This window comes from Halichoerus grypus, chromosome 12 (assembly GCF_964656455.1).
Source record: "Halichoerus grypus chromosome 12, mHalGry1.hap1.1, whole genome shotgun sequence".
NCBI lineage: Eukaryota > Metazoa > Chordata > Mammalia > Carnivora > Phocidae > Halichoerus > Halichoerus grypus.
Window position 1 is genome coordinate 70,693,446 of NC_135723.1, and position 22,451 is coordinate 70,715,896.

Below are 22,451 nucleotides of genomic sequence, written 5' to 3' on the forward strand. Positions count from 1 at the left end.
ATTAATTTAATGAGGATCTTGAAATAATATCCACTTAAAATTATAAATAAAATGAAGTAATTTACAATCAAGTTATTCCAATTTCTCCTTAGGATTCTAAATTCACTCAGTCAAAAATATTCTTTTACTACCTCCTATTATGGGGCAAGGCACTCTTCTGGGTAACTGTACACCAGAAGTACCAACATGTGTGTTTCTGCCTGAAAAGGGAGGAAGATCTAGTGTGTTTCCAATAGTGGAGATGGTCAAAAGTAATGACAGATCTAACTCCTTTGAGCATTCACTATGAAATATACCTAACAACTTTCTTAAAATCAAACCATTTTCTTCTGGCATACATAATGTTAGCTATCCTCTGTGGAAAGGTAATGTAGAACATTACTTTGAAGGAGACAACTCTAAATGGCAAAGAATACATATAAAAAGGCAGTACCCACAACAGCAAATATATTTAGGCCAAACTTACAAACAAAATGTAGAGTTACAAATAGATTCTAATTTAAGTTACAAATAGATTCTAATGAAGATTTTACTTAAAAAAGATCTACCCACTAATGCATTCAATATAAATGCATTTTAATTAGCAATGCAACTTTTAATAAACTTATGAAAACACTGGTCATAAAAATGGTCTTCTGTACAATTCTGTATTAAGAAGAGCAAGATAGAAAGCTATGCAAAGACAAATCCAAATATCCCAGGGAAGAAGAGTTTAGTCAGAGCAAACTAAAACAAAAATTCTTAATGAAATATTAGCCTAACTGAAAAATTATAGGAAGAGAAAGAACTTGGCTCGTTAATTCATCACGGAACAGTATATAGTTTTTTAAAAGATGTTTTTAGGGGGTGGGGTTTTTCTGGTTTCAGCAAGATATATAAGAAAACAAATTAAATAACATTATGTTGAAAAACATCTCCATGTTAACTATTTCTTAGTGGGGTGATAAAGTTTTGCCCTAAAGTATTCCTATCACTCCCCCAGTAACTCCTTTGTAAACATATGGTATATAAAATGAAAGCCGTAAGAAAATTATCCTTACTAATTGTCAGATCTAGTTTTTAATCTTTAAGTTAGAGTAACCAATCAATTTATCCCTCCTATAATGTTCTTTCTCCATATTATATTGTCAGTTACTTTAATGTTTTAAAATGGCTGCTTTAATTTAGGATGCCACCTCTTGTCATTTTATAATTTTTTGTTTGGGAGGGGAATTCATCAAAGTGGATATTCTGTAACTTTGTGGTTATTAATTGGCTTGAATCACATTTTTAGCTCAGAACTTTTCTGGTCATAGAAAATGAATTATCAGAACACTAGCTTTGTGGCTGTAAAGTCTGCTACCTTTTGAATCTGATTGTTAGTACCATCTTAATACTACTTTATAAAGAATGCAGAATATACCTTTATATTTGGCTTTCTCAGAGTAAAGATATATCCTTTAATTAAAGCTAATTTGCTCAATATTGGCTTGGAAATTTAAAAGATTTTACTTAATACTAATATTTTTGTAGCTATAAGCTCATAATTTTAACACTTGACTTTCCTGCTATACTAATTCTGAATAGTAATGAAACATTAAACTATTTCATTTGGATAATGTTGATATAAATATGTAACCAAATATTGGAAAATTTCAAATCAACCTGCTACCAACCATGAACTCTAATAACACATGGGCATTTTTTATGACTATCACTTTTAATATATTAAAATTATTCAGTCACTTTTTTTGCACATTACATGAAAAATTAATTTTTAAAATTTTATTCAAAGCATTAGGAAAATCATATTCAAAACACAGAAATCATCAGACTGTAACAAGGCTGCATAGATAGTGGTATACGAGTTCCCTGACACTAAGTGACTTCTACCTAACAAAAACTTCAATGTTCAAGTCACCAGGTAGAAAATGGTAGAGGCATTAGGTCCTCTCTCTGAGGCTAGAAAAATGGCTTCAGTGGTGAGAAGTCACACTTTAAACAACAAAGATTAGATTATCCCCTAATTTACTTCTACTCCCCTCTTGTTATTTCTCAGATATGAAAATTTAGAATGTAAGGATTACTGGAAGGGAACAGGGGGTAAATTACCTCTTAGGGGATACCCTGATCAGTGCCCGCTTTAATCAGACAAAACACTGAATTAAGTTTTAAAAATTACAACCACACCATTATGCATAACTAAAATTGCCAACACGAATACTTTTTTTACATAATATATGTATACAAGAAAAAAAATGACCTGTTTTCAATCCTTTGACCTTCAGTAGAAAAAAAAGTCATCACTAATGAGAGATCTGAAAGATAATTTTCATGGCAGAGCATTAATTCCATAGAGATCAAAATCATTTCTGAATAGCGAAAATAGCCTAAATCAATGAGAAATTGCTAAATTTTTAAAAAGTTTACTTTTTGAAAGGGAAGACAATTTATTTGGAAGGAATTTGTAGCTGGAAACATTGTTCATTAAAACATTACCCTGAGAAAGACTCTTAAAATTGCCAGTGCTTTCAGAGCCCCTCCCTCCACCCCAACAACGCAGGAAGGAGCCATTTGTAGGCTTCTAGCCTCTTACAGTTACCTACAGGAAGAATGTTTTGATCTCAACAGTCTTTTGGGCTTTACTACTACACTGGTAATAGGCCACAACCAAGACATCTGAATGGTAGACTATAAGCAAATTTTTGCACTCATTTCAGGCTTCTCCCTTTATCCTTTTTTAAGAAAGAGTTTGTAATTCTTCAAATAGTCTTGGACTCAAACCTGTTGACAAAAAAAAAAATCTTTTTGTAAGCAAATTGGAAATTTTCTTGTAGTAGTAAACAGTCTGGTCTACAATCTCTAATCTATGCCTAGAAAATAAGGCATTATTAATTCTTCATTGGCCACTGCAGAGCATAGACAAGTGTTTTCTTTCTAATCAGAGGCATATGCAAACATTCCTCAAAGTGCAGTTATTTTTAACCTCTGTGATGCATTTACACAGCATCAGCATTTACGACTGACTCCCTACATACTTGTAGGATAAAATGCTTATTCCCAACATCTTACATACACCATAATTACTTGAGAAAAGACAAAGTGAGAGCAACTACAGCAGTAGCAAGGTGTTTTTCACAAATAAAAATCCATATACAAAAAATGGCAAGTTAGTGGTAACTGGTAGTATGAACTCTCAATAATATTCCACTTTGGGTTCCAAATTAAGATTTGACAAGTTTGAAGCCTTGTCCTGTGTCCAGCACAGTAGGAAGAAACCAACTCATTTTTAATCTTTTCAAACACCTAAAACAACTTTTGCAGATCCAAAAAAGGTTCAGACCGCACAACCAATTTGCCAAATGCACCAGTGGATATGTAATACGAGGAAAGTGTAACATCCAGTGCTTGGCCACATCGCTGCCTGTTGGCAGATGCAGAGTGTAGTCACTCCACCGCTTTGACACACCGTAGACTGCTTTCACAGTGCGTCCCTTTTCAGTCCAGCAGATGTTATTACTGGGGTTGCAGTTATATTCTACCCAGTCCTTTGTAAAGTCACCCAGCTGTGGTGGGTCAGCTTCTTCAATATCTATGGTCTTTGTCATCTCTGCTCCTTGCACCGCAATGTACTGATCATTGATTTTTCTCACTTCTTTCACCCACGGAGTTGAATTCTCACTGTCTAATACGATAATAAGGCGAGAACAGAAGGAGGCATTCTTTTCTCTCCACCATTCTAAAAGTGTGTCAAGGCGCAGTATGTCTCCACCTGTGAACAAAAGAAAATTCAATAGAGTAATAATTTCTGAAGCCTCTTCTTAAGTATAGTTTAAGTTCCTGGAATTAAAGATGTAGGCCAAAAAAATAGATGGAATCTTCCTTTCAAAAGTCTCTTGTCAGATGAGTTTTTTAAAAACAGACTTTCAACTTCAGGTAAAAAAAAAAAAAAAAAATCCTTGTTATATTAAAAAAGGAATAGGTTATAATAAATTAAGAAAATTGTTTTTATGAAGTTAAATTACATATTAAGATCTTCTTCCCACTGCTATCTATGATAGTGTAAAATCTGAAATGACCAAGAGGAATGGAAATAAATTGTGAGGGAGAATTATAATAAAATGGTATTTATAAAGAAATTTTAATGACAAGAAAATGTCTATGATACTAGGAGAAAAAGCATAACATGGAAGTCTATCTTCTTTATGAACAATTAATATTCTTTTATTCATCAGCCTACTATATCTTAGACTCTTGACAATGAAAAAGTTGTTTCATGAATTGTTCTTATACTCATGCTTATCATTTCAGAGCCACTATTTTTTTTTAATTTTTTTATTGTTATGTTAATCCCCATACATTACATCATTAGTTTTAGATATAGTGTTCCATGATTCATTGTTTGTGCATAACACCCAGTGCTCCATGCAGAATGTGCCCTCCTCAATACCCATCACCAGGCTAACCCATCCTCCCACCCCCCTCCCCTCTAGAACCCTCAGTTTGTTTTTCAGAGTCCATCGTCTCTCATGGTTCTTCTCCTCCTCCGATTTCCCCCCCTTCATTCTTCCCCTCAGAGCCACTATTTCAATACATGGTCTCCACGTATTACTAATGTGTTGCTTCACAGAGAGCTCCAGAAGATACCTTTTATTATATGGTAAAATGTTAACTTTTCATTATTGCCAGTTCTCTTCAATTTCTCTAGAGATCAGAGAATGACACAGATTACAAGAGCTATTATACAAAATCCACCTGCCACAAAACATCATTGTCTAACTTGCCTTCTACAACTATTTCAATAAATATTCTAAAAACACGTTCTACACTAATTCTCTTATATACATGCTCTTTAGATATCAATAAAAGATTTAAAGGGGCATTAAAGCCTTTTCATATGACTATTTCTCTTCTCCTGTTTGGTTTGCTCTGCTTTTCTCCTATGAATAGGTTCTATGTTGCATTTGGCTTTTGGCCCAGATGGAAAGTACTTAAATTTATCTCAGCTAACAGCCATCTGATGCAGTTAAAGTAATTGAGACTGCTTTTTAAAGGCTTTGTTTATCTGTGATAAACTGCTTTATAGATTATCTACATTTTTTTTCATTTATTTCTCTCTTGTCTTTATCATAATTGTTTTTTACTCTGAAACAAAGAGGCAAAAATAGCTGATTCCATATTATGAAACTCCATAAATGTAAGGAGACTACTACATATTCTTTTTTTTTTTTTTTTTTTTTTTTAAAGATTTTATTTATTTATTTGACAGAGAGACAGTGAGAGAGGGAACACAAGCAGGGGGAGTGGGAGAGGGAGAAGCAGGCTTCCTGCCGAGCCGGGAGCCCGATGTGGGACTCGATCCCGGGACTCCAGGATCATGACCTGAGCCGAAGGCAGTCGCTTAACCAACTGAGCCACCCAGGCGCCCCCGACTACTACATATTCTAAGAAGTACTGTGAGTAAAGTTAGGTGATATAAGGGCAAATACAGATTTTCTTTCTCACAGTGGTATTTAGTTCTGGACCTGCTCTTAACTTGCTAACTCATGTAAAATCCAGTCATGATGTTTTCTATTTTACAGGTTTTTAGAAAGATATAATTCTCAGAGCTCAAAGCTGTCACGTGGGCTGGAATGGATTAAAGCATTTTCCTCTGAGCAGGAGGGTTCAGTAGTATTTTTGAGTACTATCTGCCTTTGAGGCTATGTCTCTAGCAGCCCAGGGCAGGAACTGACTGAAAGGAAGGCTCAGCCTCTATGCCTGGTTCAACCTGGATACCTCCAAGCGGGCTTGGCGCCTCAAGCTGAGAGAGTATAGAGTTGCTGAATTAGGATGGATGAACCTACCCATCCTGAAGGCAGGGCTACGTGCTTTTTCCATTGTGTTCTACTTTTTAAAATAAAGTCTCCAACAAAGAAAGTTACACCTACAAGAACAAATCTTCTTGGCTAAGAGAGGAATTCTATAATGGTCAACTCATTGGTGACATAGTCAAAAAATATTATAAAGATACCATTCCAGAATGTAATTGCTAGATATTTACCTAAAATATAGTCACACTTTAGAGTTTTTAAGTCTTCATAAATTATTGCTAACTCATAGTGAGTGAAAATTTAAGAACACTGATGTATATGTTATTTATCTTGGTCTATTATTTTTCCTAGGAAAAGAAAAAGTTGATGTAAATAGTAGTAAACTGTACATCTAGAATTTTTTTCCAAAGCCATCGTTTAAAAGATACTTGAAATAAATTTTTTAAAGATTTAAGAGGAAAAATATAAACTTACTGAAAAATGCTTATATTAATAAATCCTTCATGTAAACATAGAACAAGCTTACTTTTAAAATTACTTTCTTAAAATACTTAAAATAACCAAGGATATATGCATGACCACCAAAATTATGCCTTTTCCCCCCATGTGATTTGGGGAGAGTTCATTATTATAAGCATTACAGTAAGTTTTCAATAATCAATCCTGGGTTATAGGTCTGAAATTCTATTTCTGTGAAGATTTCTGAATTGACCAGAACTTTTTCTTCTGTGCTCTAAGGTCAAGTACACAGAATGCTATACTTTACCTAGAATTAAAATAGCCATAAGGGTTTAAAAAGTTTTCTACATTGACTTATTAAAAAGTTACAGGTCAAGTAAAAGTTTCACAAACTATATTCAAGTAATTTTGATGTGGACTCCCTTCTTCGACAGTATTTAGAAAATGGGTGAACAGTGCTAACAAAAATGTCTACTAAACCAGAACGTGATTTTCTCTACCTTAATGGTTTTAGCCTTGGCAGCACATGGTACAATGGGGGACAAAATACACTTTAAGGGGTTAGGCAGATCTGGATTTGAATCATGGTTCCATCACCTACCAGTTGTATGACCACAGATATGTAACAACTTTAGATTTTCATTTTATTCTTTGAAAAATGAAGATGATAGAGGTGATAGTACTTACCTCAAAGTTTTTTAAGTGAAGATTAAATTTAATGTATATAAAGTACCAAGCATAGTAACTGCTTCAAATGTGCCCAATAAATGTTTGCCTTCACTCCTAGACAGCCATTAAGTTATTCAATATTTATTTGCAAAACCAAAAATTACAACAGTATTTTTATGATGAAACCCTCATTACAAATCTAGCATGAAATTAGTGAGACCATGATGGTTTAAAATCATCTCTACTTTAACCCTTAATCATCTCTACTTGGAGTTCTTATGTTGGGAGCTCTACCTCTGTCCTTCCAGAACACTTCTGTTTATATTTGTCCTTGATCTGAGTATCTATTTCTACTTATGTCTATTTTATTATTTGTAGGTGTTCTTAGTATAAAACATCTATAATATTTAAGGAAAAAGCAGGATAGAATTAAGTTCTAAAAGAACTATTTCTAACATAAAATAAGAAAATTACCCCCCTTTTTTTCCCCCCCCCCATGATTCATTCAATGATCTGTTACTTGAGGATCCCTACTAGGGATCTGCTAGGCTCTGTTCTAGGTGCTAGGCAAATAATTCAAAAAACAAAGCCCATGACTTACATGGTCTCTCTTCTAGTTGGGAAGCCCAAAGAACAAATTTACATATAATATAGATCTCATTTTACCATTGGCAAGAAGATTTAATATTACCCCCTCATTTTACAGAGGAGAGAATGAAACTGAGAGAAGTTAGTGACAAAAATAACACTGTTGTGACAAAATCAGGACCAGAACCAAGGTCTCCTGACCTAAGAGCTACTCCCACCACATTATCTCACTTGCTGTTTAAACTCCTGGTGAGCTTTCTAACTTAAATAAAACTGCACATGTGCAGAACTATTGAAATCAGCATCCATAACATTTAAAGACTTAGAAGTACTAGTCAAGTTAATCAGCTTCTGAAAAATGTAACTATATTTAATAATTCTGAAAATACATTAAAGGGAAACTGATAATGTCTCAGAGTAAGCAGATTTTTTTCTTCCAACTAAGACATAATTCTCAAAACCTTTAGAGATTACTAATACTATGCTAAACAGGTATGCTAGAGAAAAACAAAAGTCATCTGTATACTTAGTAAACTGTGAAGTAGAAACTTGAGACTTTTGGAAATTTAATGTTTCAGTGTGAAGGGTAGACTTCCATAAATAGGTTTATCTTCGTAACAGTTAAACTGCCGGAGGTGCATTTACCTGCAAGAGCCCACTCTCCTGTGCCATGGGTGTGCCCGCTGTAATACAAAACATACGTATCATGTCTAGGTCCATCCACAGTCCGAAGTTCAAGGAAAGATTTCAGTTTGGAATGCAGAGTATCAAAAGACAGTCCACTTGTGGAATAGTCACATCCATAGGTCTCAATCATATGATATGCAAAAAATCTTTGGATAGCATTGAGCATGCCAGTAGACCTCAAATTTAACTCCTGTACATGTTCTGGGGGAAGAAGTGTTGGCTGACCATCAGGACTGAAGAAAAAAAAAATTATTTTGGTGTTTAAAGAGTGTCATTCTATGTCACATTCTTATTCTTCATTTATAATTATCTCAGCATCATAACAGTTGCTGACAACTAAATGGAAGAATTTTTTTAAATCCTCTTTTCTAAAGTGCTAAGAATTAAGCTTGAACATAGAAGCTTAGTTTCTAAAAGCTGTATTTCTATATAACTTTTATATAGCCAATAAAATAATCACCAAACTGAAAGCTGGGAAAAGATCTCCAAAAGTAGATAATACTATTCTTTGGTCTGTATTCATACTCTTTTACCAAATGACAGATATTGAATAAGACTTTCTAAAAGCAAGATCATACTGATTTTACCCCGTGTTTCAAGAACACCCAGGTGAGAATTATAATGAAAGAACTTTTTTTCCTTGACAAAAAAATTTTAACAAAACATGGAAGCAATGTTTTATATTTCTATATTGAAAAAGACAGTCTTTATAAAGTTGCATTCAAGTTCTACTAACTTAAGGAACATAAATGACAGAGGAAATTGTTAGTAAATACATTTTGAAAAGGTTATTAAAATTTAGGCCCACTGCCTTATACTACTGAACACTAAGTGAAGACAGATCTGATCCTAGAACAAATGTAAAATGCTACTGTAGTAAAGATGAAAAACCATGTCTTAAAGCTAGCAGAATCAAAATATCAATATTGAGCAAGAAAAAAAATCATCACTCCTATCCAGAAAAGGAATTTCTTGCAGTAGTTTTGAAAACCTCATATTTTCCTTCATATATTATCAGTACTATTCTAATGACACTAGTTTTCATCAAAATAAGAAGACACTTTGTTCTCTATTTGTAACATTTAGCAGTCACAAACAGTAAAAGAATAAGCAATGTATTAACAAAAATCAGAATAAAAGTCTGTGCAAATTACTATTTCCACGTATTCTCCCTGCTAAACTGTCACATCTTACTTTATGGGAGCCTCTTAAATCTATTTCTTTTACTCCTCGTAAGAATTTGCAGCTCTTTATAAAGCCTTCAACATGAAGGAAAATATTTACTACAAATAGTCTGTTTTGGTTTTTATGTCAAAGATTTGAAATAAAAAATTTATTTCAAGTCTTCCCCCTCCCCCACCCCCAAAACCACCAAGGATAATCAAAATTTATTAACAGCAAAGATTGATTTTTTTCTATTTCAAAGGTACTTACTATAAAAAAATTTTTAATGTGGCAATATTTACAGATTCAAAAAGATTTGCCACACATTTAGGGACAAAATTATTTTGGAATAAAACTACAAGGACACAAATACATGTTTAACTTCATTCCCAATTTTTTGTATGACATTTTCCAGTAAGCAGAGTATTTTTACATTCATATTCTCATTAGCTCTTCATAATGTTCCTCTGAGATGGGAAGACTAGGTATTGTCGTTTGCATTTTTTTGAGGGGGGAGGGGCAAAGGGAGAGGGAAAGAGAGAATCTTCAGCAGGCTCCATGCCCAGCGCAGAGCCCAACGTGGGGCTCGATCTCACCACCCTAAGATGATGACCTGAGCTGAAAACCAGAGTCGGACACTTAACCAACTGAGCCCCTGTCGTTGGCATTTTAGGTAAAAACACTGAAGTTCAGAGAAGTTATGATTTGCTTAGGGTAACACAGAACTAGCATTTAGGACTCTCAGGTCCAGTATACATTCTATTAAATTTCACCATGTTGTTTCACAGGACATTTTCTTAAACAAGATAACCTTTTCTAAAGAAAGGGTAGGACCTTTCCTTAGAACCATTATTTGTATTTTCTGATTTTTAGCTAAGTATAAGCTAATCACATTCATCAAAAAAATATTTAAATTGAATCCTGAAGATTATATCATTATGCAGAGTAAATAAAAGTTTTTAAACATTTGGCATAAATGAAAAAAACTGCAAGAGCATTATATTTTGAAAATACTATACTTTTGAAAAAAATGAGCTATCACATTTTATATTCAAATTCATACAAATATTAGGAAAATGTTGAGTAAAATAGTCACTACTAATTATACTAGATTACTGTACCTGCAGAAGTTGGTGGGAATCACAATAGCATATCCAACAGATGTTCCTCCTAAACAGTTACCCAATTCATGGAAGAGTCCATGAGCCATGGATTCCAATGGTAAAACTATCAGAAACATGCTCAAGAAGATTCCATTTGTTGGCTAAAAGAAATTTAAAACAGCATATTTATACAGTGTGTGTGACTGCACTTACGTGTGTGCATATGTACATATACATACATTTGCCCCTACTTCCAAAAAAGATAAAAAGAACAATTAATAACCTAAAAACAATTACAAGCTGGAGCAGAGAAGTATATATGGATGAGCAATGAAACCTAAATTAATCTGGAAGCTTCTTGGAAGTTGTGGCAAAACAAATACAGCACATCATATTTTTTTAATTTGCCAGGTAACATCCTACCCAAACTAAAAAACAAAACCCTCTTGCTATGACAGAAAAATCCAGAAAACAAATCCTTTCCTGTTAAAACATATTCTAAATCATTTTTCAAATAACATACTCATTTATCAGAAAAGTTACTTTAGAAAGGGCTCATTTTTTTTCCTGTGAAAAGTCCAAAATTAAATAAAATCTTACAGAAATCTTAAGATTCTAAAGCTATCAAAATGAATCCCATTCTTATAAACTTTTAATAAACTTTTCCTTTGAAAAGCTCTAGACTCCGTAAATTCAAAGTTGTAAAAAAAAAAAAAAATGAGTGTGTGTATACATATGTATTATATACATAAAGGGCATCTAAGCATCCTAAAAGCAGAAGAGAAAAAGGGAAGCAGAAAAACCCAGAAAAAATAAAGGATCCATTTAAGTGAAAAGAAAATGGAATGATAATCACTCAGTACTGATCTATAGCTTCACAATACTAATATTATTCCATATTCTTTGTTTTGCTACTGCACATAGTATATGGTTATGTGCTTCTGTGCATGAACATGCATTTTTCTAATGCTAAGAGATGGCTGATTCCTTCAGAATTTTAATAAAAAATAGGTGATTCCCATAATGGAAAAATGGATATAATGCCCTATTTTGGGGACATTGTTTGCTATCAACTGCATAAAATACAGTACATGCTCAATTTAGAAACATTAGAAAATACAATTAAAAGAGATAAGTGATTAAAATCATTGCAAGTACTGTCCTCCACACATTTTAAAATATTCTGACTTCAGATAATATATATTGTTTATCAAAGGATAATGTTCTGTACACTAATACATTGTAAGCCTATTAATATAACGCTAATCATTTGTAAAGAATGGCATTCTTATATGTATAAAATTTTAACTAGCTGATCCCTTATTATTGCTATTTAGATTCCATTTAATTTTCTATTTTAATAAAACCAGAATAAGTATTGAGTTCTCTTATTATTTCAAATCCCTTTGTTAATTTGAGTTTCATCTTTGGTGAAGTGTTAAATATTTTACTCATTTTTCCATGGGGCTGCCTTTTTATTGATTTATAGCTTTGTTTTGCTCTCAGTATATTTAAGACTTTTGTGGGTTGTATGACAAATGATTCCCCCCATGCCTTTTTTTTTTTTTAGCATGGTGTTTTAAAAAAGATTTTATTCATTTCTTTGAGAGAGAGTGTACATGCACAGGTGGAAAGGCGGAGGGGGAGGGAGAAGCAGACTCCAAGCTAAGCGCAGAGCACAACTAGAGGCTTGATCTCACGACCCTGAGGTCACGACCTGAGCCGAATCCAAGTCTGACATTTAACCAAGACACCCAGCTGCCCCTTGCTTAACATGTTTTTAATTGTAATGTCACTCTGTGTAAGTTAAAGAAATCTTCCTCTACCCAAAGGTCAAAAAGATTATTTTACATTACCCTTGAAAGGCTTTATTGTTTTGCCCTTCACATTTTTAGGCCTACAATCCAAATGTAATTGATTTTTGTTTATGGTCCAACTCCATTTTTTCTATTTGTAACTCAATTACCAATCACGGAGAATCTCAACCATTCCACACTGCTCTACAGTGCCGTCTTTGCCATAAATCAAGTATTATGGGATTTGTTTTTATACTCTATACTGTTCCATTGGTCTGTTTGTTCTTTCAAATACTTCCTTTGGCCTTTATTTCCTCCTTTCTTTTGGGACTCCAATAAAATAGAGATCTTCTCACTGTATCATCCTCTTTGAGTCTTAGTCTTCTGTATTTTCCCTATTTTTCTTTTGTGCTCCTTCTTGCATAGCTTCTGAAATTTATCTTCCAATTCACTAATGTTCACTTCAGCTTTATCTGTTAGTCTTGCACACTGAATTAATTTCAGGTATTTTATTTTCTGATTCTAAAACTTGTTCTTTTTCAAGTCTGCCTTGTCACTATTTTATAGTTTCCAACTTCCTACCATTATATACTATCTTTGCTTTTATTATTTTCAACTTGGTAAATATGGTTTACTCTCTTTGATAATTCCAGTATCTCAAGATTTTCTGGTCATCTCTTGTCTGTTGGTCCTGCTGCTTATTGCTCTTGATGCCGTGTGTGTATGTGTACCTGGTTATATTTATGAGCTGAACATTGTATGCAAAAATACACACGTGTGCATATATGTGTGTGCATATATATGTATATACATATGTATATATCATTATCCTAGGCCTGAAATTAGTCCTATAACTACATCACACACACACACACACACACACACACACACACACACACACACACACACACACACACACGACTAATTTCAGGCCTAGGATAATGATACCTTTCTCCAAGAGTTTTGTTTGGTTCTTCCAGGGAGCTGGGGGCATTACAACTCAGTATCTTAATACAGGTTTGACCACTTAATCCAGGTCAGATCACTCACAGGACACAAGGTCAGGATGCAAATTCATGACAGTGCTGTCTTGGACACGGTTCCACCCTTTTCTTTCAGTGTGTTATCTTAAAATGGGAGGTAATTTACCAGAGACCCCACCTCTGAAGTCCTGGGCTTTGATTTTTGCTCCTCTTGACGGCACTAGAAGTGCAGCTCAGCTTTAAACCTTCCTTCCTCTGTTTTAAACATGTCCACAGGGCACAGTGTTTGCTACTATCCCAGAAAGTCTGATATGTATTTTCATTTATTCAAGTCTTCTTTCAAAACCTTAAGTGGAGTTTATATATCTTTGTAAAAATGTCTTAAGTTTCTTTTAAACCTTTTTCATTTTATGCTTGTTGTATGAATGGAATGACTTCCATTACATTTTCTGATTATGGACTTACAGGATATTGACTTTTGTATATTTACATGTTGTTATTTGCCACCTAAATGCATTAAAAATACTATACACCATTTATTTCTTCTTATACTACCTACATCCTACAATTCCAAGAAAATTTAGTTTTTATCATGGCTAGGTTTTAATGATAACTATCCACAAAATCAACCTTTTATGACAGAGTTTAGAATGTTAAAGATGCAGCATAATTCTCACAACTGTTACTATAGCATTTTCAGTTGATTTTCCAGTTAACTCTTAGGTTTGCCAGGTAATCATCTTACCTACAAATACTAATAATTTCAATACTTTCTTTTTCTATACCTTCTATTGCATATGTTGCTCCAGGATAACAAAAAATCTTTTGTTTTTAGGGGTTTAATTGGTCAAAGGATTACTTCTACATTATGCCAGCCATTCATATAAAAGAATTACTTAATACCATAACCAATATGACAACTTTATTATTTCTACCTTTAACTTTACATAAACAGTACTTTTCTGATCAAGATAGCAATGTAAGAAACTAAATAACTCACTATAATTTATAGCAAGGGTCACAAAAGCCTTCAGGGGCCAGAAAAGTGGTATGTGAAGCAGCTGTGATAAACAGTGGTAAGGATTCTAAAGGAAAGTGCACTGCTGCCTAAAGGCATACATTTTTTTTAAAAGGCATTTGTAAAAACTTATTGAAGTATAATTGACATACAATGTTATACTGGTTTCAGGTGTACAACATAGTGATTCAACAATTCCATACACTACTCAGTGCTCACCACGGTTAAGTGTAGTCACTATACAACGTTATTACAATATTATTCATATTTCCTATGCTGTATTTTCATCTCTGGAAGTTTGTACCTCGTAATCCCTTTCATCTCTTTTGCCCATCATCCCACCCACCTCCCCTGTGGCAACTACCAGTTTGTTCTCTATATTTAAGAGTTTGTTAGTTTTGTTTAGATTCCACATATAAGTGAAATCACATGGTATTTGCATTAAAGGCACATATTTTTAAAAAAATGTTCTGGCTAGATAAGCTGGTCTACTCAATCTTACAGGCATGTTTGTTTGTTTGTTTATTTATTTATTTATTTTGCTATACAGACATAATTACAGGATTTAAAAAATAGAATTACAAAAAAAATAGCACCCTCTTAAAAAAAAAAAAAAAGTCCCTGCACGTTATTCCAAAAATTAGGATAGTTTCTAGCAGCAAAACTGAGAAGTTCAGGTTTGTACACAGACTTTCTGTACTAAGAGTTACTAGGAAATTTCATGACATAGATATATAAAGATAATTCATAAGCAAGGAATTTGATATTCTAGAGTGGGGAACTAAATTTTGACATGTAAATTGTAATAGAATGTTGTACCATGAAAAAATGTTAACTTTTCATTTTGTTTAATCAAACCATTTTCCTTTAAGACTATTTATTAACTTGATGTCTCCTCATCTTTCCTATTTCTTAAAGACAATGGAAATTTCCATTTCTGAAGTGCCCCAGAAATACTTAAATTTGGCCCTACTTATCAAATTATGTCAAGGGTACAGACTAGCCTTTCTTTAAATATTCATATGGACACAATACCAATGGTTATTACTGACTTCTGTATTACCTTAAAGAATTTTATAAACCGGGGCGCCTGGGTGGCTCAGATGGTTAAGCGTCTGCCTTCGGCTCAGGTCATGATCCTAGGGTCCTGGGATCGAGCCCCACGTCAGGCTCCTGGCTCAGCAGGGAGCCTGCTTTTCCCTCTCCCTCTGCCTCTCTCCCTGCTCATGCTTTCTCTAACTCTGTGTCTCAAATGAATAAATAAAATCTTTTTTTTTTTTTTTTAGAGATTTTATTTATTTATTTGAGAGAGAGAGAATGAGAGACAGAGAGCATGAGAGGGAGGAGGGTCAGAGGGAGAAGCAGACTCCCTGCCGAGCAGGGAGCCCGATGCGGGACTCGATCCCGGGACTCCAGGATCATGACCTGAGCCGAAGGCAGTCGCTTAACCAACTGAGCCACCCAGGCGCCCTGAATAAATAAAATCTTAAAAAAAAAAAACTATTAAAAAAAAAAAAAGAATTTTACAAACCTACTAAGATTTTTTGTGAAATTAAAATATCCTAATTTTACCATTAGAAAAAAGCATTGCATTAATGTAGTTCACTGCTAAATTATAAACTATTTAATGATAAACTTCAATTGCAAATTAGTCTGTACATGACTCAAGTTGGAAGCCTTATTAAATAATTTAAAATTCCAATTAAAATGTTAACGGACAGTAGTGTTATTCAATACTCTCACATCAGTTATACAACACTGAATGGTAATATTTAATAGGACTAAATAAGCAGATATTCGGAGTTACTGATAATTCATATATAACAGATCTGTTATTTTTATAATCTTAGAAAATTGATAATTTTATGTTAATTTTTAAAAGTCAAATTTAACAGAGAAAATGTTAAATATTTGTATTAGGTTATCAAAATAACATACACAAACAACAGTGAGCAGTTCGGCAACACAAAAAAATTAGCAATCTTAACTGAACAGATGGTAAATATGTCCAGGGGGAGAAAAAATAAATTTAGGATGTTTTATCCACTTGCCACTTTCAGAAAGCTTCAATTTTACTGGCATGCAAACATTTACAGCTTTCATTTGACTTTGGTGTACTCCTTATATTTTAAACAATTCCCTGTAATAAATATGATCAACTTACCTAATCAAAACAATTAAGTGTAGGTACTTTTTCTTCCTCCATTTCTCCAAATCACTGTAAGCTCACTATCAAACTATAGGACATGATGCAAATTTCAAAGTAGACAGAATCTGAACATACTAGCAGACCAATAAACAACTCTAAGTAATATCCTTTGTAGAAAAGTAGTTACTAGCTATTCTCTGTTCAGCTGGGCTTTCAAGTCATGGTCAAAACATTCAACACTTTCATATCATAAAATTTCTCAGATAATAGGAACAAAATCTCTATGCAATATACAGAATCAAAGTTGGAATTTCATATTTAAAAATCTGGTATTTACCTAAGAGATAAAATTATTGTTTAGAAGTATTTTTGTATGAGTCATCTTAAGTAAACCAGTTTGGGAAAGAGTATACATGGAAGTCTAAAGAAAATGAAGTCCAACTAAGAAACAGAATATATAAATGTATATTACACAGCAATATATAAATGAAGGTATTATACTCTTTAATGTGAGAAACCCATATTTAAGAAACAATGGGCAGCCTCCAAAAATTTGCTCAGTAGAGGAAATTTTAAGAACATTAGGAAAATCGGAGGGGGAGACGAACCATGCGAGACTATGGACTCTGAGAAACAAACTGAGGGTTCTAGAGGGGAGGGGGGTGGGGGGATGGGTTAGCCTGGTGATGGGTATTAAAGAAGGCACATACTGAATGGAGCACTGGGTGTTATGCACAAACAATGAATCATGGAACACAACATCAAAAACTAATGATGTAATGTATGGTGATTAACATAAAAAAAAAACATTAGGAAAGCTACCTCACAGTTTTAAAGTCAAGTGATTTCTTTATACAGAGGCAATAGGGTCTAGTGCCAAGGACTTAAGCTTTGGAGTCAGACTCTGGTTCAGTCCTAGCTCAGCCATTTACCATCTGTGAGTACATGAGCAAATTAATTAACCTTTTGAGTCACAATCTATAAAAGGGGACTACTATTTAGTGAGCCTGTAGTATAGATTAGAAATATGTGAATATGGCTAGCACCATAACTGGTAGCTGTAATTTGCAGTGAAGCATTTTTAAATCGAAATGGAAGTCATGAGCAAGACAATAAAAAGCTAAATGATTATTACTGTATAGGAAATACTGATGCAGAGTTAAAGCTCTAGTAAATGTATTAGAAATCTTTTTTTCTTCTTTTGAGTAATCTCAAACTACAGATAGCAAAACCAGACATTTTTTAGATGACAATCCTGGTAAAGGCGAAACAACAGTGGTATGGAAATCAAACTCAGGAAGTCTACTGAATTTTACTTTTCCTGTGGGCAGAATAAAGAGGTTACATCAAATAATCTCTATCCTCGTTTCCAACTCTAAAAATATATGGAACTAAGTAAAGTGGTTAAGAGCTGTGAAGGCAGATTGCCTGGATTCATACCAGCTCTGCAGCCTTGAGCAAGTTTCCTAATCTCTCACGCATGTTTCTTATTTATGAAATGGGAATAATAATGGTACCTATCTCAGAGTGTCAGGAGGATTAAGTAAACACAGAAAGTACACAGAATGGTGTAGAGCACACAGACAACAGTTAATAAATGGTAAATCTTATTAAATGGAAAAAATTCTCTACGGTCATTAAAATTTTTAAAAGTTGGGAAATCATCTGGGGAAAAAAGAAAAACCTTGTTTTTACTTCAAGAAAAACAAATTAGGACCATTGTTGGTCTTTTAGAAAAAAAAGTACTCCTGTTTCATAGTGTTCTGGCAGAGATGATAAAACATCAAATTAAAAGAATGCCTTCAAGCTAAAAAGAATTAGTGTCCCCCCTCTCTCATCTAGACTAAAATAGCTCAAAACTTTAGAAAATGAAACAAAACAAAAAATTATGAAACATGTGCACTTCTAGTTTTGGCAGATTTGAAAACTCCCTGCTCCCCATGCCAAGTGAAGTAATATGGCTGATCCTGCCATCTTGCTAGAAATGAAAATGCTACATCTGTGGATTTCATCCCTTCATTGGATGTGAGGCTGATCTTGTTCCATCTGTCACACTCAGTGATTGCCATTGCTTGCCCTATAGAGAAATCAACGGATTATGGTTTTTCTGGTTTGGGTCAAAAGGCTTCTACAAAAAGTTACATCATACTCCCATGGAATCTGCAAATGACAAGGTTGGCAAGGAAAGGCATATAAATCTCATGTGAATGATATCGGAAAGAATCTCTAAACCTAAGAGTGAGCCATGGGGTATACTTCCTTGGGTATCTGGATGCTTTCCTCCTCTTTTATCTTTATATGAATTATCAATTATCACAATTTCTGAAAAGCCTATAGCTGAGCAATAATACTAGTACCAAATGCTGTGGTACTAAGTCTGTCTTATTGACTTATTAAAAAAAAAAAAAAAACAAAAAACAAGGATAAAAGAGGAAAGCAAATAGTACATTAAATGAACATAACACAAATTGCAGGAAACAACAGCTGTAATGTTCCATTTGAAAGTTAGAATGAGATTATGAATAGAACACAACAGAAGTTAATGGTAAATTCCAGATTTTTAATGTAAATGACTTAGAATGATACTACTGACTCATTCTGAGAATGCTATTAAACTCAGTAAAACTAAGGAAAAACAAAGAACAAAGCTATCCATGTGGGATAAGCTAAGATTCTATTCAAGTGAAGTCAAAGATTTCTTAGACAGGACATCAAAAGATTCATAAAAGAAAAAAAATTGAAGTGGACTGTGGCAAAATTTAGAACTTCTGCTCTTCAGAAAACACGGTAAGAGAAAAGATAAGCCACACACTGGAGAAAATATTTCCAAGTCCTATATCTGATAAAGGACTTCTATCTAGAATATATAAAGAATTCTCAGAACTGACTATAAAGAAAACACGCAATTCACATTTTTAAAAATTGCCAAGAAATCTGAACAGGTACTTCACCAGAGAAGACCTACTGTAACAAGTAAGCACAAGAAAAGATACTTAACATCAGTAGTTACTGGGGTAATAGAAAATAAAACCACAATGAATTACCAACAGACACCTATTAGAATGGTTAAAAAACAAAAACAAATAGATAATACCAAGCACTGGTTATTATGTGGAGCAAATGGAACTCCTATACGCTACTGGTCGGAATGCAAAATGGTACAGCCACTTTGAAAGCAGTTTGGTAGTTTCTTAGAAGTTAAAAATGATTCATGTTTATCACATGACCCAGCAATCCCACACCAAGTAAAATAAAAATTTACCTTAACAAAAAACCCTATGAATGTTTCTAGCAACTTTTATAATCACCAAAAACTAATTTCAACATCCGTCAATTGAGAAATGAATAAACTGTGAAATACCCATACAACGGAATACTGCTCTGCAATACAGAGGAATAAACATATACACAACATAGATGAATCTATATGAATTATGCTAAGTGAAAGAAGCCAGATTCCAACAGCTATATAATGTACAATTTCATGTATATGACATTCTGCAAAAGGAAAGTGTCTACGGACAGAAAACAGATCAGTGGTTGCCAACTACTGGGGGTTGACTATAAAGGAGCAGGAGGGAACTCTGGGGGGTAATGGAACTGCTCTATATTTTGACTGGTAGTGGTAGTCACACAACTATATGTATTTGTCAATACTGCAAAATTACACACAAAAAATGGGTGAATATTACCATATGCAAATTTTTCCTTAATAAAAAAATTTATATATTAAGCTAAGTAAAACTAACAAAACCCAAAATTAACATGCAAATAAGCTTAATTTAAAAAAAAATTTAAAAAGCTTAAAATAAAAAGTGGCTAAGCCCATTTTTGGAAATTAAAGTCCAAGCTACAGTTGTGCTCCACGAGGCAGGTTAATCTCATGCTTTTGCTTGGTTTTACTCCTCTGGTAGTAAAATAATAGTACATTGGACTCTTTAAAAATATACTTAAAAAAAAAAATCTATAAAATTTGTTCATTCCAAATGCCTGCTAGGTCATTAACTCAATGAAATCCATCATCCTACATTCCCAAGTGCTCTCTTTATTCTTTCAACATTTTTTTTTTTACATTTTAAGACTATTCACCACGTCAGAACATTATTCAACTTTACATTTCATCAACTTATTGCAAGTTCTCTTTATATTATACTTCTCAACAAGACCTTAGGGAAAAATTGCTGTGCTAAGGGTAAGACTATCACCTTAGTCCAGGTCCTTATCTTTGCTCCTAGCTACACTTGATTCCAGGCTATCTCCACTTTCACTGATCCTATCTTTGGCTGACTGATCTGCTCAAAAGGTTTAATTCTTTTTTTTTTTTTTTCCTGCCACACTGGGTCTGCCCCCACCAATCAGTGGAACTATTTTTCCAGTGGAAATCCATTAAAGCAAATTTTAATGAGACAATGGAAAATATCAGTTTACACTTGAATATTACTCTCACAGAAATGTGAAGAAATGGGTTTAGAATATAGTTAAAAAGCTAATCAGTATCTATATCATTTAGGAATGTTAAACATTGTTCAATTTCTACAAAACAAAATCTAATTTAAAGAATTTGAGACAGGGCTTAGAATTTACTTGGATTAACAATGATGGTATGCCAAAAATAGTCCTGGCCTACAAAACTCTTAATTTTTTGCCTTTCACTATATAATTTTCTGATGCTTTCATCAGCCAAAAGGGTTGGGACTTTATATAAATCCAGTGGAGTGTTTCCTAAATTATGTTTCATAGGGAGGTTAATAGGTGTGGTGGGAGGAGGTGGTTAACGAAAAGTATAGGCAAGAATTTCATGGTAAGTTTGGGAACATTTCTCTTTCTTTGACACTTTTTCTCTGAGTATACTCATTAACATCTCACCCAACACCGGGCAGAACACAGTTCGAGAAATCTTTAAACAGAAGATTAATTCAATTAAAATTAAGTTGAAAAAATTTCATTGCATCAAAGACCATGCCTGCACCATAGGCAGCAGTTACCAAATAGCAACTAACTGGGGAATGCAGACAAAACTCAGGTAGATGCATGTTAATCTTAAATAGCTAAAGTAATACCTTGTTACTCAATGGGTATACTTTTGGCCAGGAGTTTCTGCATCACCTTTCACTGTTCAAGCTGTCTCCCAAAATCAATTTCAATCTTCAAAAATTTAACAACATCCCCACATGATTTCAATGCATGTTAAAGGTTGAGGAGCACTGGCCTACAACAGGAGTTCACAAACTTTCTGTAAAGAGCCAGAGAGTTAATATTTTAGGTTTTGTGAGCCATGAGGTCTCTGTCATAACTACTCAACTAGGCTATTATAATGATAAAAAGGTCTATATATTAAGAAGGTATAGTAATTAAAGATGTATATATGTACTTGGAACAGAATACCAAAATACATTGAACAAGAAAATAACAGAATTCAAAGGACAAAACCACAATTTAGCAACTTATAATGAAGGTTTTTAATATCCCTCTCTCAGTCCTAATGGAAATAGAAAATCTGCAAGGATATAGATTTAGGAAGAAAACCCACCAGCTTGACCTAGCTGGTATTTATAGAACACTCTACCCAACAACAGCAGAATGCTCATTCTTTTCAAGTGAACATGGTGTTTTCTCTAGAATAAAACACATGGCAGGCCACAGAACAAGTCTTAATAAAAGACTAAAGTCATATAAAGTATGTTCTCCAATCACATGTAATTAGAAATCAATAACAAGGAAATGTGGGAAATCCCTCAAATATCACGTTATCAGACAACCAATTTTTAAGTAACCCAAAGGTCAAAGAAGAAATTTCAAGGGTAATTAGAAAATATCTTGTGAGACAGCATAGTACTGGTATAAGGTCAGACATATAGCTCAACGGAACAAAAGAGAGCTCAGCAATAAACCCTTATATTTATATTTCACTGACTTTGGACAAAGGTATCAAGGCAATTCAACAGGGGAAAGGAAAGTCTTTTCCTGGAACAATTAGAAAGCCATATTTTGCAATAGTTAGATCCTTACATCATACTATAGACAAAAATTTTTTCAAAATAGA

At 33.7% G+C, this 22,451-nt stretch overlaps 1 protein-coding gene across 2 annotated transcripts in view; it reads right to left on the bottom strand.

Annotated features, from left to right (window-relative positions):
- Positions 1–430: 430 nt before the first annotated feature.
- The window catches only part of TMEM168 (transmembrane protein 168), a 30,203-nt gene continuing 8,182 nt past the window's right edge, over positions 431–22,451 (bottom strand). The window contains exons 3-5 of one of the 2 annotated variants that reach the window (XM_036066413.2): positions 10,481–10,623; positions 8,154–8,191; positions 431–3,751 (exon numbers count right to left, since the gene is read on the bottom strand). In XM_036066413.2, the coding sequence (XP_035922306.1) occupies positions 3,204–3,751; positions 8,154–8,191; positions 10,481–10,623 (729 nt within the window). In that variant the 3' untranslated portion in view covers positions 431–3,203. Of the gene's footprint in view, positions 3,752–8,153; positions 8,429–10,480; positions 10,624–22,451 lie in introns of both variants that reach the window. The other variant, XM_036066411.2, reaches the window with a different exon arrangement.